Source organism: Carassius gibelio, chromosome A17, assembly GCF_023724105.1.
Source record: "Carassius gibelio isolate Cgi1373 ecotype wild population from Czech Republic chromosome A17, carGib1.2-hapl.c, whole genome shotgun sequence".
Taxonomy (NCBI): domain Eukaryota; kingdom Metazoa; phylum Chordata; class Actinopteri; order Cypriniformes; family Cyprinidae; genus Carassius; species Carassius gibelio.
Window position 1 is genome coordinate 20,026,660 of NC_068387.1, and position 19,034 is coordinate 20,045,693.

The 19,034-nt window shown below is 38.5% G+C and overlaps 1 protein-coding gene across 1 annotated transcript in view; it reads right to left on the reverse strand.

The window, feature by feature from the left end:
• LOC128031715 (coiled-coil domain-containing protein 85C-A) overlaps window positions 1-17,237 on the reverse strand; it is a 34,672-nt gene extending 17,435 nt beyond the window's left edge. The window contains exon 1 of the mRNA XM_052620077.1: window positions 16,118-17,237. Within this exon, the coding sequence (XP_052476037.1) occupies window positions 16,118-16,823 (706 nt within the window). The 5' untranslated portion in view covers window positions 16,824-17,237. The remainder of the gene's footprint in view (window positions 1-16,117) is intronic.
• Window positions 17,238-19,034: the final 1,797 nt, after the last annotated feature.

Genomic DNA, 19,034 nt, shown 5'->3' on the forward strand with positions numbered 1-19,034 from the left:
TTAAATAAAAACAGAAAGCAGTTATTTTAAATAATATTTTACATTTTGTTTAGTTTTAATCAAATAAATTCCCTTGATGAACATAAAAACATTTAAAGAAATCAGACCAGCCCCACATTTTTGAACGGTAGTATGTTCTGTAGTTTATTTATAAAATAATACAGTATTTTTCAACATCAAAAACATTAATAAAAAATAATATTTTACTCATTATTTTGGTGTGTATTTTTACACTTAAGCTTAAAAATCTCATAACATCTGCTTAGAAACATCTTAACTTACATTAGCTTACTAGATCTAGTTTTTCTTGTAGCGTTTCATTTTGGTTAGCGAGCAGCTTTGCTCTCTATGACCTATCTGCTTACTAGGTTTTGGAATTGTGCCGAAGTTTTATTTCTTGTACAATTCCCAAAGAGTAGATTTTAAATATTTGAGATGTCACTGAAGATTTTAGGTTGCATATCATTATCAAAACAATTCCCGGAATAATTAAATAATAGATGGGAAACTAAAAAACTGTCTCATTCATCTAAAACCATTGTGATTAATTCATACTGTTTTCATTCACTTAAACCGTCTTCAGAACAATAGCTCTATGTCAGCCGTAAATATAAAAATGGCATTTTGACAATGACATATCATGCTGAATGAAACACCAGAAGGCTTCATGTGCTCCAGAGTGCAGCATGTGTCAGTGACGAGGCATGTGCTTATATGACGCAGCCCATGGGTGAATCTGAATGTCAGCAAATGCTTTTCCTGTATCCTCAATGGGATCCGCAGCCTAAACAACCAGAGGCAGAGAGATGACAGGTGGAGGAAAAGAAGGAGACAGACTGAAGAAGAACAGCGAAAGAGAGGAAGAGTTATGCATGGAGCCTTGTGCAGAAACGCCACTGTCACTATCAATCTCTGTCTGCGGCGCTGAGAACAGGGGTGTAATAAGACAACAAGGACGTGAGTCAGTCTTGCATCCCCCACCCCACGTACACAAACATCATGCACGCTGTCTGTAGGGGTGTAACGGTACGCAAAAATCACGGTTCGGTACGTTCCTCGATTTTAAAGTCACGGTTCGGTTCATTTTCGGTACAGTAAGGGAAAGAAATACAAACATTAGACTGCAGGTTGTTTATTACTATAAACTTTTTTTAACAATTTGTTTACACTTTTTTAAAATACTTTTTAATAAAATATATTTTATTATAATACTGCTGCAAAGTTCTCCGCTAAATAATATACTCTCAGTCTCAAACCAATATCATATAATAAAATATAGTGAAAAATATAAATAAATAACTATGATTGCAGTGCAGCATTACCAATCCCAGCTTCTAGGCCTGCTCATATTTAAAAAATATATATAACTTTTCCAAAGTGTAAAGTGCAGCATGAACAGTTTCAGTTTAGACCTGCTCAGATTTCGTTATTGCATTGGACCGAACAGAATTAAGAGCAAAGGTCTGTGTAAATGCCGACGGGAGCTGCGTTTGAATTTTTTCCTAGTTGTAGTGATGTTCACACTCGCGTGATGCCTTTTGAAAACATTAGGCCGGTGACACACTGGCATATTGCACCTGTCAAACATAGTCTAGTTTGCTGTCAATACTGTTGACGGTGTCCTTTATCAGTAGGCTTTATATTTATGCTCAACATGAAGAATAGATATTGTTGTCATGAAGACAAGATCCTGGTCTGTCGGCGTTCTCCCTCTATGTCACCTACAGTAGCAGCAGCGCGCCAGCGCCAAGTCAGGCACCATTCTGGTGTGTAAAGACACAGAAAATGCGAAGCAGGTGTCATGCAACTGACACGCAGCAGAAATGCACGCTCACGCCACGCAGCCAGTGTGTCGCCGGCCTTAGAATCAGCTGCAGGGCGGGATTTGCGCTGAACGCAGAGACTTCCGCCACTTAATATGTTCGTTTGGAAACACGAAAATGTACCTATGTTCTGCAAACAAAATATTGCATTCGGTCATTCGGTACACACGTGCACCGTACCGAAAGCCCTGTACCGAAACGGTCCGGTACGAATACACGTACCATTACACCCCTAGCTGTCTGGCAACCACACCACGACCCTCGTGAGCAAGACACATCCCTCAATGCTCAGCTGAGATCCAGAATGCAGCAGTGCCACACGACTCAAGTTCAAGCAGCCTACAAAAAGGTACAAAAAGGTACACAATCTGTCACTGGGACGGTACCCTGTCAAACAGTATACCTTTCTGCCACATTCACTCCTAAAAGGTGCATTTTAGTACCCTGAAAGTACATATTTGTTCCTTAAATTCACATATAAGTACCTAAACCAGGGGTCTCCAAACTTGGTACTGGGTCCAACCCTAATTAAACACACCTGAACCAGCTAATCAAGGTCTAAATAGATATTCTAGAAACTTTGGCAAGTTGGAGCTAAACTCTGCAGGACACCGGCCCTCCAGGACCGAGTTTGGAGACGCCTGACCTAAATTATTCATATTAGTATCTTCTGAAATTGTACCGCCCCAGTGACTTCTTGTGTACGTTACCTCAAATCATGCAGCTTGTTGAGAAAAACAGGGAATAGGAATTATGCATTTTTACTCATCTCATGTTGTTTTACAACTGAAAGCTGTTTATTTTTTTCTGTAAAACACATAAAAAGTAATCATATCTATTTCATACAACAACCGTTCTCAATCTATTTAAGCTACAAAAAGGACCAAAAAAATCATACATCATAAAAGTCTAAATAAAATTAGTCCATATGTCATTTTCAAAGACTTCGGAAGCCATTTGTTTGTTTGAAACAGACTACACAAAACACAGAATGACTACACAAGTCATTCCTTCTAAATGTCTTTATGATGCATTTTATTATTATTAATAATATTATTTGGGAAAAACTGTATAAAATATTTTGAATATTCTCCTTTGGCATTCCAAGGAAAAAACAACAGCATATGGGTGAGTAAATAATGACCATCTTTTCATATTTGAATGTATTATTTGATACACCCCACTGTTAGACAATGCAAATCAGTTTGCACAGTCCATTAAGAAAGCAGCTGAACAACAGCAAGCAACACAATTAAGGCAAGAAACAATAATAAAAAACAGCTTTTTAAAATCTGTTTGGCCCTGTACTGCGGAACAACCCACTGCTGAGTGTCTAATTAATGAGTTTCATTCTGCCGGGGTGTAGAATTCACTTTAAATGCAGTTACTAAGTCGTTTTTGGATGGCCTATTGCCATTTTGCCGACTGTATTTTTTCAAGCAGGCTCTAAAAGCTATAATCATCTTACAGCAGAAATCTGTAGATTAGCAGAGGAGCATATGCTCGGTCCCACTACATTTCCCCCTGTCTGCTCTATTGCCCTCTATCCATTCTGAACTCAGTGTTTGCCTTTTTAAAGAGGTGTAAATTGCCCAGGGGTCATCTGTTTGCTTTACTGAACTCATAGGAGTGAATCACACTGTGTGCTCTCTTAGTGAAGAATGATTGCACAGTGTGCATTTACTGCCAGGTAATTGTCACCACGAGTTTTGCGAGTGACTTTGGAAAATACACAGCAATAAATGTGCCCACAGCAATGCCACATTACAGGTTTATCTGGTCATATGGTTATTTTATCGCTTTTCTGCAGTCTTTAAAATGACACCAGGGAGTAAAGCACTTAATGGCGGTGAAGGAAAAGCAGAGCATGTCTCCAGACAGAACACATGGGAGGAGCCATCAGAGGATCTGCTGACACCTCACTTACCGTGACTGTGAATGGAGAAGATCACAACTGCCATGCTCGGTATGCATTCCTAATGCATTGCTTACTGCCTACCACTGGTTTTAAAAATAGAATGTGAAACAGTATGTAGTATGCAACAAAAACAAATGTGTGTTTGTGTGTGTGTGTGTGTGTGTGTGTGTACTTTTAACTCTTCAGTCAATGAAAGACTGATAACACTTCCAGATCATTCGCCTCTATAAAAATTCAAGGTCAAATTTAACACAGTGCACTATGGGATTATACATTCTGAGATGCACATTTTGGCATGTGCACTTTGTCATGCAGGTATGCATACAGAAATTTTGCAGGCTCTCATATACAGTACTGCATTCCTAAAGGAATTTGTAAGGTAGTACGTCATCCAATTTCTGCTTACAGTAACTAATGCATTGTTCTCATTTGTCTTGTCCAACATCACACAAAGGGAAAGGTACACAAAGGTAAAGATAAAGGAATGCATTTGTATTCAGCTATGCAATAAAGAAGCTGTGCATTCAAGGAACTATGAAATCTTTTTGTATGTATAACTTCAAATGTGCTTTCAAATGACCTAACGACAAATAACTTTCTTTTATCCACTACATCTGTCTGGATATAAAGTACATAACAAAAGAACAATCTTAATATAGACAGAAATGACTGAACACATGCCCTCTGTAAATACGCAGGCATGAGCAAAGTTAAGCCCAACTAACAGTGATTCGAAGAATCTAAATTTGTCTTTTGCTCTACAGTGAAAATAAAAGAAACACAAATTAGCGAGGATAAGATCTTGCAAACACTAGAAAAATCTGGAATAACAACACATTCTAGAATGAAAAAATAAAATAAATTGACATTAAAATTAACCGAGTATAGTTCTTCAGAATGCACAGGGCGTATCATCAGCACTGAAAGTCAACACAGGGGTTTTGGGGTCTCCCAGCTTGCTGCAGACTTGGCTTGATTCAAAAATAGAGCAGTGAATAAGCGGACGGCAGAGCACAGCTCCGAGAAACGTGTTGGGAAGATAGACGGCATACCAAGGTATTGATAAGAATGTATCCTAGCAACAAGCCCCAGTGTTTGACTAAAGGGCCTGCCAGTGCTTTAGTATTACACCTCCAGCCTGTGCCAAATGAGCTTTCTCTTTCCTCTCTGCTTCTTTCACCCCCTCTCTGCTTTTTTCAGCACACACATTTATTCAGCATGCACAGACTGCAGTGCAACTGATACCAGAAGAGGAAACAGCATTTTTCCAGTATATTCTACTTCAAATATTATTTAACTTGGAAACCAGTTTGCGTGTGATCTATATGCTGTGCGCATGACTCACTGTTTGACTGCACATCTTATCTTGAGAAATCACATGATTATTAGGCAAACAGATCACACCCGTAATAAAGGAGGAATCTCAAAACACTATTACAGATGGCATGATATGGATTTTTATGAAGCGTTTCATGTATTGGATGATGGGTGTGTTTTAAACACTCTTGAACTCTTCCCTCCATAATAAATAGGTAAAGGAATAAATTGAGAGGAGATGTTTAAAGGAATAGGTCCTAAAAAATGAAATTTGCTGAAAATGTCAATGTATCATTCACACCATCGTGATGGCATATTGTGAAGAATCAAGCAGCACTCAAACTTCCTTCAAAAGAAGTTCAAATGTAGTTTCTGGAATAATGTTTACACTATGAAGTGTTAGTAGTACCACAAATGCAGTGCTAATGACAAGCGCATTACTCACAAAAACCAGGAAATCAAGTAGTGAGTACTGATTCGCTTCACTTGTTGCACAACAATGGCACAGTAAACCCATTTGACTATTTTGAAGACCATTGACATATCTTCTGAAAGCAAATTTCACGAGTTCACATCTACGTATATTAATACCGTAAGTTTATGCGTATTTGGCGTGCTGTCCGGGTGGAGGGCTCCGAGCTCGGGAAGTGGCCCGAACCCAGAGTACTCCCCCCGGTTGTGGTAAGAGTAGATGGATCTATAAGTGAGGAGAAATGGGGTGGAGGAGGGATGCTGAAAACGGTCAATGAACAGAGATAGGTTCTGCTGTCATTTATACCTTGTCATGAGTTGATTACTGATTGGTCTCCACTTGTGTTAATCAGGTTAATGAACTGCGACTGTTCCTCCCGAACTTTGTTATAAAACAGCATACAGTGAAAACACTGATGTCACCCGACTTCATGTTCTTACAAGTTTGTCTTTACAGAAGAGCGGAAGGAAAGACTAGACTTTGTCTCTAAGATCTTCCATCAGAGAGGGTTGAGAATCAGTTTAGATAGTTGACCGCAAGCATGTCAATGGAACAAAAAAATAAACCAGTAAAGGGATAGGAAGTAAGGATCAGGAAACAGAGATGAGCTAGAACTAGAAGACACTCTCATGCCTGAGCAGAATGACGTTATGGCTCTATTCACTGGTGTTCTTTGAAGGACTCTTTTCCCTTTGTGCACTACACAATACTGTTGGACAGATGGCTCAAGCGAACCGAGGGCGCACATACTCCCACCTCCTCTTGACAGTAGCAGGGGTCCACCAGACCCACTCCCGCTGTCTAAAGTGGAAGGACAATAGTGAGAAAGATCCATCCAAACAACTCCAGAGTGGTTCAAAACTGAAACGAAAGATGTCAAAACTAATATGTTATTGAATGTCAAAAATGTATAAAGCACAACCATATATTCTACAATGAGACGCAATATAGGTGGGTGGGTGCTGGAAGAAACTCAACATAAGTCACTGGAATTTCTAATTATTGGGAGACCATTATCCCAAGAAAAATAATTCAGCGGAAAAAAGAAATACTCATTCATGCTTGGCTAGTTTCCTCCTGAGGTGGCATGCCAAGACAAGGATCCTGAGTCAACAAGATCTGTGCAACGGAGCTGAAATCTGACCTTCCCTTTGACATCAACGAGTACTTTAGGACCCGGGCTGCACTCTGGAAAACACTGATCCATTTCTGAATTGGCATGGAAAGTGGTCCCATTGCAGAGTTTACAGAGCTTGACAGCTTACGGGCCAAAATCCAATATCGTTGGATGGAAAAGATCATCCTGTATATGAAGACAAGATGATTGCCAAAATTTCATCAACCATCCTTCCTCTCTAAATCAAATAAATAACGGAAAATAGCCCTAAAATCCTCCACAAACATCACATGCTGATTGCATTCCCTTCATGTGGTCCAGAAACCCAAACACACCTCATTTCAGTCATCTCACCCCAGGTGCCTCCAGTCTCCTGACCACTATCTCTGGATACAAACAGTGGTGCCCCCATCCAGCTCCACATGATCAATCAACCAGCTTAAAATTACTGTTGCTATGGAACTCACCACCTACTCCGTTCTGCCACCCGCCCCTTGACCCCCTTTCCATCTACTGACTTCATATTTTCCACAGGGTAAAAAAAGAGGAGGGGATACAAAAGCTAGGGAGAGCAGAAGAGAAGGAACAGAGGTGGAGTGTTATACAAAACAAACCCTAGTTTTTTTATTTTTTATTATTCCATATTACTGGTTAATTAATTCAATCTAGACGTTCTTCGGCTTCGGTGGGCAGATATTGCAGGCTCGTGAAGGCATGTGTAAATTTATTTATTCAGTGGTGACTTCATTACCTTACATCTGTTCAATTCTCTGACAGGGTTAACCAGTTCACCGACCACAGCTGACGGCATTTCTTCTTTACATGCATCCAGAGTACAACAGAATTCAACATTTAAACACTGATCCCCCACCCCTTCGACAGTATTCAATAAGTAACAATGTGAAACTTCCACTATTGTTGTCATGGAATGTAGGAACTCTGGACAGACAACTTTTTAAATACACACAAGGGGCAGAAAAGAAAACTCTTGAGAATTTGGGATACTTCATTTTAAAACTTAAAATCATCTATAGGATGGGCACAACAGCAAAACATTCAAAAGCATTATGGGAAAAGAACATTAAACATTTAGTTCACTCAGATTTACATATTTTAAACCATAGAATACAAAATTGGACATTTTACAGGATGTCAGGTTTACACATATTTATATTTTATATATATTAATGTAAGAAAATAAGGACACCAAGCTATAAAAAATGGTTAAAGTAATTCATAAGCTATATTTTAATTCTTTTGAAGCCATATTATAGCTTTGTTTGAGAAAAAGAATGAAATGTAAATGGATATTCAACGCAGTATTATGTTTATACTATTATTAGTATAAACAACTCAAACCTGGTATAAAGGCGCAATATTTTTCCTTTTTATTTAACCCTTGTGCATCAATTAAAAAAAGTTACACATAGGTTCATAGGGGACAAAAATGTCCATGTCCAAAAAGTGTCATAAAAATATTATAGATTAATATTTTTTTCCACTTTCACTGATGCCATTTTTTTAACCAGAATAAGCTCTAATCATAATAGCCAAACATTCATTAATTTTCAGAATTTTAACCCTTTAAATGCTGGTTTGTTTACACAATGCCACTGTTGTTTTTTTATGAAAAAAATAAAAATTTTAATTATTTTCAATTTACTAAATTCTAAGCAGATCATTTTTTCTTTGATTATTACAGCCTTGGATATGTCAATGATTAACAACAACATACATTTTTATGCATTCATATTTTTTATGCAGTATCAGGAAACAAATAAAAGTACCTCTCAGGTCCATAAAGGACAAAAATGTCCATGTCAAAAAAGTGTCATAAAAATATTATAGATTAATATTTGTCTCCACTTTCACTGACTTAGATTTTTTACTAGCGCCAGTTCTATTCATAATTACCAAACATTCATTAATTTTCAGAATTTTAACCCTTTAAATGCTGGTTTCTCTACATAATGCCACTTTTGTTTTAAATAAAAATAATAATAATTATTATTAATTTCCATATAGTGAATGCTAAGCAGATTTTTTTTCTTTGACTATTACAGTCTTTGATGTGTTAATTATTAACAACAATATTAATTTGGATGCATTTATATTATTTTTGCAGTGTCAGCTTAAAAATAAAACTACCACTCAGGCCCATAAAGGACAAAAATGTCCTTTTCAAAAAAGTGTCATAAAAATATTATTGATTAATATTTTTTTCCACTTTCACTGACTTAGATTTTTTTCCAGCATCAGTTCTAATCATAATAACCAAACATTCATTAGTTTTCAGAAATTTAACACCTTAAACGTTGGTTTCTTTACATAATGCCACTGTTGATTTTTATAAAAAATATAATAATAATAAAACATTTCCATATACTAAATGCTAAGCAGTTTTTTTTCCTTTAAATATTACATCCTTGGATATGTAAATGGTTAACTACGACATTCACTTTTATGCTTTCATATTTTTATGCAGTATCAGATTTAAAATAAAAACTACCACTCAGGTCCAAAAGGACAAAAACGTGGGTATGTAAGACACAGCTGTGTGCGTTTTAGTAAAAGCAAAGAGGGAGGACAGAAGTGCTCCATGCTTTATTTGCAGCAGCTTTGGGGGAAGCTCTGGCTTGTTCCTGCGAATTGTGCCAACTAGGGCCATCTTCCTCTTTAGAAGCTCCTCCCCCAGTCCATAGGAGGTGAAAAAATCGTCACCGGTCACAGTGTTCCCCTGGAGCCCCTCGGTCATTTCCAGAATGACCCTTTTTCCTTTGTTCACCTCCGCAGGACTTCCAGGAGACTTCCCCGTGTAAATTTGCAACTTCCATGCATAGGATGTGGTGACATCACAGGTGACCCAAATTTTTATGCCATACTTGGCAGGCTTGCTGAGCATGTACTGGGAAATCTGCATCGGCCTTTGAAATCGAACCTCAGGGTGGAGCTCAGGAGCTTGAATTTATGGTGGGACATGGTGGCTCGGAAAATGGAACGTCCGTTTTCCACATCCCACAGGCTTCTTGTTGATTCATATCGGGACTTGTACATGCCGGCCAGAATCAGCAGCCCGATGTATGCCTGAATGTCATTGGAATCTAAATCAATCCAATCCATCACAAAACGCATCCCGTGTAAATTAGTGTTCTCCAGAAGAAGCTGAATGATTTCTTCGGTAATGAAGAGGTCGAAGCAGGACTGCAAAGTTGTGATGCGGGCAGTTCCATAGTGTGTGGGACCCGGGGTCATACCCTTGGCAGGATTGTAGCGCAGCGTCTCAGTGTGAGTGGAAGACCAGAGAATCTGCCCATTTTTTGAATTCCACTGAAGATCTGCAGTCTCTTCTGTGTCCTCACTCTCAGTGCTGTCATCAGAGGAACAAGAGCTATCAGAGTCAGACTCTAATGCAAACTCGACTTCATCCTCTGAAGTCAATTCTTCATCCTCACTTGTACCCGGGTGCTCACTGTTGGTGGCCACAACTAGATCCAGAGCTTCCCTTGCTGTGAAACGTCTCTTCATCTTGCAAACTATGAAATGACAAGGCACTCAAGCCACTGATATTTATAGGTTTGGCTGTGAAAGCACCCGTCTCAACTAAAATCTACCAGACAAAACAATCGCCATTTTCTCAAGGTGAAAACAAAAACAAGGTTTTGAGGGGCTTCTGAACTACTACATCAAAATCAAGCTCACATTTTTTCTTTGAACAAAAACAATAACAAATGAAAAAGTGCAAACAAGTAATAAGAAATGTGTTTGAATGAAAAAAATCTTCAAAGCTCAGTAACTTTTTGACCTTATTCAGTTTCCACATGACAGGGTCTGTAACTCTATATGACTAATTTACATGGGGTGGGATTTGTGATTTCCAGTACAATATATATATTTTTCATTCAAACTGTTCACACACACACAAACATAACATTTTCAGTACACACAAACCACACTCTGACATCCATACCAACAGACCCACACAATTATAGCTTCATAATATATCTAATTGGCTCTATAATATGCATAATCCGAAAACAGCAGAAAACAACAATAAAGCGATAATTTGCTTTATATGCCAAACCTGAAAAAATGGCACCATCTGGTAAAATATAGTAAAAATGTAAATTTTGAAGCCTTGCCAACAGAATGAAAGCCTGTTAACAAAGATTGCATCATTTTATAGTTGAATGTAGACGGGATTAAAAATTGCAGTTTTAATGGGTTTCAATGGGGACATTTTTGTCCAAAAGGTCCTGAGAGGAAGTATTTTGTGTACCTAGTAGAAAATAGATTTTTTAAAGGAAATGAAGGTGAAATATTAAAATTCCAATAAAAATACACACCTGTGGCAAATTTTATGCAGTTAGCATTAACACAGGCAAAGTTATCAAAAAAACAAAACTGAAAAAGCCAAAAATGTCCTCAAGGATGCACAAGGGTTAAAGAGTGTGTTAGTAATATGCCCCTATTGGCGGGTCCACAACACATGAACCCGCCATGGCGCGAACACAACTGGCTTTTAAAGGGGATGGGAGAGACTATGATTGGTATATTGCACGTTAGGCCTAAAAAAACCCACATTCAGACCATTTAATCCTCTACCAAAAATGGATTCGGACATGCCCTGAGTGCACTAGTCTCAGCTTCAGACGTCACACCTATGGTCATGGACTGTTGGCTGAACATCTAATGGGACACAAAAGTGGAAACACTTCAGGAGTGTCGAAGTCGTCATAGGATTGGATGAATTAGGGGTCGTTCACATATCGCGCCTAAAAACGCGTGGAAAAAGCTAGGCGCGCCGCTTTCTCTTTCTTTTCCAAAGCGCCCCTGAGGCGTCTTCCTTTGCTAAGCAAGCATGATGTGCTCTCTCCATGAAGACGCTGACATTTCAGCAAAGGATAAATGGATTTGCGCAACTAAAAATCGCTTGCAGTAGCTCTGCTACTAAATTTATTTCAAAATGGCAATCCATATACAACTATGAACAGCTGCTCCTTCATCTTGGCTGAGTTTTCAATGTTGTTACGTGAAAGCATGAAGCTGATTGGTTAGTTCTTGTCACATGACCCGCGGTGCGCTTGCGGCTCTCTGAAAAGTTGAGATGTTTATAACTTGATGCGGTGCGGACGTGCCTGGAAAAAACGGGCGCGTCGCACCGCATGCGCGTCGCTTCCATTATGAGCGCACATGCCGCGCGCCTACATTGGAAATAACGAACTTGCGCACGCAAAAGACGCGATATGTGAACGGCCCCTTATACAGGATTTCCGGGAGACGTGTGTGTCGTGTTCTTTAACGATCTGCCTGGAAATAAAAATGCTGTTGCACCAAAGCCCCTCACAAAAGAAAAAAGCTTACAATAGTGATGAAAAGCACTTATCAGGATCAACTAAACGTTGGATATTCAAAAGTATGTGAAATATATAAAGGTTGCGGCATAAACTCTTTAAACTCGTCCGGGAGTTTTACACACCGGTCTGGTATTGTGGTGACATTTCCACGCCCCGAAGCGTGACGCTGAACGAAACAAACTGTGATTGGTTGTTTGACATGTCTGTCAAACGGCCTCAAGGACCCCTCCTCCTTGGTCAATGAAAGTTGCCTTGAATTCCAGACCTTCAGTCTGAAAGTCTGGCTACCCAAGACTAAGAGTGCACCTATGTCGTGTGCTTTAGACCATGCTCTTAGATCGTCAAAATAGGACCCAAAATATTATACATTCTCAGGTGTCTCATGACCTCAATGATGTCAAGCCTATCACAATGCACCTTTGAATGAAGCCTATGTTTCTATTGAGGGCAAATACTCCACACATTCAAAACTTATGAAATTTCCCTACTGAAATTCTCTAAAAGATTTTCCAAAAACTACTCAGTAATCTCTAACGCTTTCAGTTTTTACATTTCCACTATCCTTCAAATTCACACTTAAGATGATGGACGCAAATCACACCACATCAGTGACCACAAAACCACAACATTGTACACAAAACTGAGAGACCGGGTTATTAAAAAATATATTTTAACTGCATAAAGTCTTGGTGTATACGTAAATCGTAATATTTCTTTCAAGCACAGCACTAAACATCATCCTCCCCTCAGCCATAATCATCACTAGCACTTCAGAGTTGCTGGTCCCAGGAGACCATTTTGTAAATGTCAGCAGACTGAAGTGGGACAGCCCAATTACAAGCACATTTACAGCTTGCTTTGGCAAAACCGCCTCACAGGGACTTGCATGCTTCGTAAGATTATTATTATCTTTATGAGGCAAAGGCAAGCTGCAGGGAACAAGCAATAACATGGTAAATTCGGATTCAGCAGAACCAAAGACCCCCTCTGACAAGTCTGAGCTGTTGGGGAGGTGCTCTCCATCGCTGTTTGTTTTTAAAAGAACAATGGTTTGCACCAACAGTGAAAAGACGTCCTCAGCCAGGAGGCACACTGAATTGAGTCACTGGACTTGCTTGGTCTGATGCAAAAACAGCTTTTTTATTTTAGTATTGCTTTGATCTTTACTGGTTGGTTACCACCTGAAAGCATGACTAAACATGAACTGACATGGGAAATTAAAAGGTGCAGCCGTGTCATCCAGTATTTAGCATTCCCAGGGGAACAATTCAATTATCTCACAGATTACTTGAGGGAATTCATGAGTTCCCATCATTGGTAAAAGACTGTGAGCTATCCACAACACTATATTTATATGTATTGTCAGAGTAGATAATAAGAAAATAGTTGCAAATGCAATTCAACTTCAGTCAAACAAAAGAAAACCAGGGGCTTTTTTTCAAAAGGGTGACCTCCAAACTGAAAGCTTCACTCGTAAAATCGGATCTGTTTTATGACAAACCAGACATCTGTAACTTTGAGTGGCACAGAAGGGCTTTAAAAGCTTGATGAAGGGTCTTGAATGGGGGCAACTGAAGGCCTTTTCACCCCAGCCGTGGGAAGAGTCAGGGAGAACTGTTATCTGAACTCTGAAACAGAATCTCAACTCCAGCCACTAAACCTTTAGTCCATTGGTGGCTTGCTAGGGGGCCAGAGTCTTTTCAAAGCAGGAAAGAACCACTTTTACCCTTCAAAGGGACAGATACATGACCTCAAAGTCAATGATTCTGAACAAAATAAAGTAATATAGTGGATTACACTTAAACGAGATGGTCCACCCAATATAGTGCTTTCAAAACAACTCCTGCTTTTGCAAATTCACGTTCGAAAGAATAGGAAATTTTCACGTTCTGTCTATTTGGCCTCTCTCTAACAGTATATGAAAGTCTGAAATGAATAAATAGAAGCAATGAACCCATTGTTCTGTAACACTGAATAATCAAAATATCCCACTGATAAACGTTTAAAAATCATTTTGAATGTCGACTCATATCAAAAACACGTTTGAGAATGTCTAAAACACCTACCCGTTAGCCAAAAAAGAATTGAAAAAATAAAAACATTCTTATCAATGCCAGGCGCTTCCAGCTGGCATTATCAGCAGTAAATAACAGACATTTTTTCTGCTACACTAGAGGTAAGCTTGTCATCAATCTCCAGTCATGTGGCGGGAACACTACTGTTAGTCTTGACTTTTGAGTGAATCTTGCTGATGGAATAGGCCTGGACTGCTGAGTAATGTGTTCTTTTATTACAATAGAACAATTCCTGTTTTTATCAGATGCATGTCACGTATTATGCACATGACACATTGCTTGCACCTCTCAGAGAGTTTTTGAAATTCTGCACTCAATTTCATGGTAGCATTCCACATTAGTAAGTCATTTAAGATATAAGCATCTGCTGAAATTGAAAAGTGCAATGCAAATAACAATTGTAAAGATCCAATTTCCTCTATGTACCACTCACTGAGTGTCAGGATCTTGGTAAGGGAGGAACTCAGGTGCAGACAGGGACTCTCAAACAAAGGGTTTATTACAAAAAGGGGAAACAAAAACCCACGAGGGGGAAAACACGGAGCAAGGTAAAGACTAAATAACTAAAACAGGACTGGACTGACAAGATAAACAAGGACTCTAAATACTAACTATAAACAAACACTCACGGTAATACAAACACTTCTTAAGGAACAATCACAGAGTGGAACAATCACAATCACAGGTACAAATCTCAATGACAATGAACCGACGCAAGACAGAGCACACTAGGAGATCTAAATAGGGGTACTAATCAAGACACGACAGGTGTTACAGATAGGACAATCAAGACACGACTAGTTTAACAAGGGGGGCGGGGCAAGGGAACGAGACAACACAAGCACATGGCCCAAAGACAAGGCCATGCGCTTGTACACAAAACACGGGTCTGTCATGATCCTGCCTCAAGACTAGGAAAAAAAATCAAGGACACGAGGGCAGAATCATGACACTGAGAGGCTGAACAGGGGAAAGCAATGTACAAGTAGCCATGAAACAAAAGGAACAAAACAAACTGCAATAAAAAATAGAAATGGGGGTAGGGGGTTTTATTAAGCAACGATACTAAAAATAAATGTATACTGATTTACAGTACATTTCAAATTAATGTTGTTCTTTTGAACTTTCTATTTATCAAACTATCCTGTTGTGAATGTAGGCCTATCACAGTTTCCACAAAAATACCAAGCAGTGCTGTTTTCAACAATGAATAGTAAGGAATTATAAATGTTTCTTGCCAAAAAAGCATATTAAAATGACTTCTGAAGGACACTGATGACTGGAGATGGAACTACTCCTACTATTGATCATTTGTGTACATCATTTTCAACTAGAAATGAGTTTCTCGGCCATTTGTTAGAATGAAACGCCTGTGTTGTTTGAATGACGTAGCTGATGTTTAATTGACAGAACCGACAGTGTGCACCAACGTCACAATGCCAAGAGAGTATTAAATCCTCATTAGACCTGACTTCTCAGGAAGAAGGAATTAACGCAATAGCATCTGTAGCTCCAGCCTGTTCAATTTAAGTTGTTGTTAATACTGTCACAATTGCCTGTGTAATCTGTTTCCCTGGAAACCAATGGAAGTCTCAATCCCTGCATGTAACTTCCTGGCATGAAATGAAAATAAAAAGCATCCTTTTCTATATTTGAATGCCAATGCACACAACATCATAAAACTTTCAAAGTTAAAAAGGCACCAGAAAGGTGTTTTAAGCATGTTTTGCGTAAACTCTTTCAAAATCTGTTAAAGAAAGTACTTTGTTTTTCTAACTTCTGCTGTTTAAACGCTTTAAATTAGTCAAATACTATGAATTACTAACACTATTTCTAATTCTTGATTTACAGAGTGATTTTTGTTTGTTTTCAGGAAACACTTCTACATGCCTGAGACTATTTCAGGTTTGTGATACTAATACTCTATCAATTCACAACCCATATTCCTACACCATATTCGACTGAATATAACTGCATGCACATGATCTGCTAAAACACATTTGCTTTCCAAAAAACCATTGATCCAAAAGCCCACACTCACCGTTGAGGCCATTCGGTATGCTTCTGATAAAATGGTTGGTTGAAAGATCATCCATAGACCTCCTGATAGACATGATCTTTCCCTCTGAAGGTTTGTGAATATGGCTGTGGTGGTGATCAGGGCTTCCAGCACTACCCGTGCTAGAGGTACTGCTCCCATCTCCAACATCCCTCACAGTAGCAGAACCTCCGTTCAGATTGGTCAGACTGGATTGGCTGTCTATGGAGCTCCTGGATCCGGCTCCATTCCTCTCATCATCCAACATGAGGATGATTTCCTTCAGCTCCACATTCTCTCTCATCATACTCTCTTGGTTGGCTTCTAGGTCTTTCAGTTTTTGTTGGAATATACCAACCTCCTTCCACATAACACTGGCAGTGTGCCTGCCAAATCTCTGCCATTCCCTGGACAGCTTCTTTCCTTTCTGCCGATCATCATCCAAGAAACAGCACAGTTCTCTAAGCTCCTGGTTGTCTTCTTGCAGTTTCTGGTTGACCTCCTTCAAACTCCGTATTTCGTGAAGATGCACTTGTAATCTCCGGTTGACGTCCTTCATCATGTTCCCGTGTTCCACCATCAAGTGGATCTTTTCACCATCCACTTTCCGGAGTCTCCTAAGCAGCTCCTCTTTGCTACATTTAAGCAGTTCTTCATCCGATAACTTACTTAAATCATCCCTTGGGACGTCTACAATATTTTTTGCCATATTCCAGTCGTTAAAAGTGGTCTGACAAGAGAGATCTGGTCACGATTTTCTAATAATTCCTTCGCGAAAACGTAGCAAGCAATATTAAACTCATCATTAAAATGCACCCAGTTTTTCGAGGGATACAAGCAGAACTCAGCAACGAAAAAACTGTAACTGACCCAGATAAGAAAACAATACGCCGCGTTTGATATAAATTCCTCTTCTGTCGTTATTTCATGTTTATTACAGCTGGAATCTCCTCTTTCTGACACTGTGCCCAGTGATGTGACTCTCCCGCCGCGCATCCAACCGCTGAGGAAGATGAATGGTGAGAAAATGAGCCTGCACTCGCGCTTCAGTTACGAGACGCTTTCGCCGCATTGCCTGCTAAAGTTACTAGCTCTTCCTATAGGGGGCGCTTGACGAGTCAAAAGCCCACTTCACCTTTCAGCTGCATTCAAATATCACGTTTTTGTCCTGCTAGACATGTATACGAAAATATTTATATATAAAATACTTAAAAAGCTACACTGAGGGAAATATATTGTAAATAAAAAGGAAACATTGGGATAAAATGCACTAAAATAGTATTTGACACAGATTGAGAAACTAGCTGGGTGTTTCTGAAAACAAACATACATAGAAAGAAAGAAATATTTAAATAAAAAAAATGTGCTATCCAGTAATCTCTAATTACAGTGATTGATCCAATCCCGACCCAATTTCAGGCACAACCTCAACAATAAATTACACCAAAATAATGACACAAAGTCAATGGCAATTAATTTATGTACTTAGATGTATATTTATGTAAATGAACATTAATATATAAGATTCACAATTTCATTTCATTAGGGCCACTTTACCTCGCAGAGACCACAATCTGTCCATAGGGGCCCATGGACCCTTGATGCATAAAATGCAAGCTACACTCTAAAAACCCAAAAGTTTGACCCAAAGTTGGGTTTTTTCACTGTAAAAAATGAGTGTAATTTTAACTGTAAAATATTTTAAAGACGTTCTGTGCTACGGAAGAAAAAATAACTGTCAAACGTGCACAAACTGACAGTCACCACCATAAGCTATTACTAAAAATTGTAGAAACATTATTTTCTGTAAAGTTGCTTTGTAACGATTCGTATTGTAAAAGGTTAAAAGTAAGAATTTTTAAAGGCAGATCCCACTTAATCTGCGTAGGTGCTGAATTTGGAGTCTTCTAAGGTTGTGGTGTGAACACATCTCCATCTAGTGGCTAAAATTACTCGACTCACATCTGTCATTGTTTTACATAACATTACGGTCATTAATTAATCACCTGAAATAGCTGAAGAACTGATGAGAGAACCATAAAAAAATAAAAAACAAAAAATTCCTTATTGGCTGGAACTGAACCAGACACTGCAAAGAGCTTGCAGAAAGCATCAAAAAAAAAAAAAAAATAGAAAAGAAAATAAACTGCAGACACCAACATAATATCAATAATATCCATGGGAATTCTAGCTTAACCTGATTCTATTATTTCATCAGGAAAATAAACTAGAAACAGACAAATTGCACAATAACAGCCATTAACCAGTATTCAGCTACTTGACAGCTACTTTACTTTCTAAAATGTTTCCAATAGCCTACAGGGGTTGAAAAGTCAACCAGAGACCCCAAACTCCTTAAACATTACAAGAACTGATTAAAAAACAAGATTGTAGCATCATGTCTGCATGCTCATTCAGATATATAAAAAATATTAAATACAATTAACATTCATATCTGATTTGCATACAATACTATGCACAACCGGTTGTCTTATTTGCTCTACATATTTTCATACCTGGGGTCACACTGAGTCAACAACAAAAATGTTGCAATCCTGGATAATAATCACATTTCTGAAAGGGTTTTAATTAGGTCAGAAGGGGAAAAATAATTAAAACTGCAGGTATACAATTTAATTTAATAGTAATTATTTTGGAATTACTATTTTATTTTTACACATACAACAGCCCAAACAGTAAGGAAGTAAAGCTTATTTCAACAGAACATGAGTACAAACTAAGGGTATCCAAGTGTTTGAAATATTACTGGGAAACTGATTACATAACAGAAAGATAAGATGGAACAGAGATTACTGTTTTGTTTCCGCGCATTCAAAGCTAGTGCTCTAAGCCTCATTTTCTGTTGAGGGGACTTTACTTTCTTTTTGGTTTCTGTAATAACAACTGTTACTTTAATCCA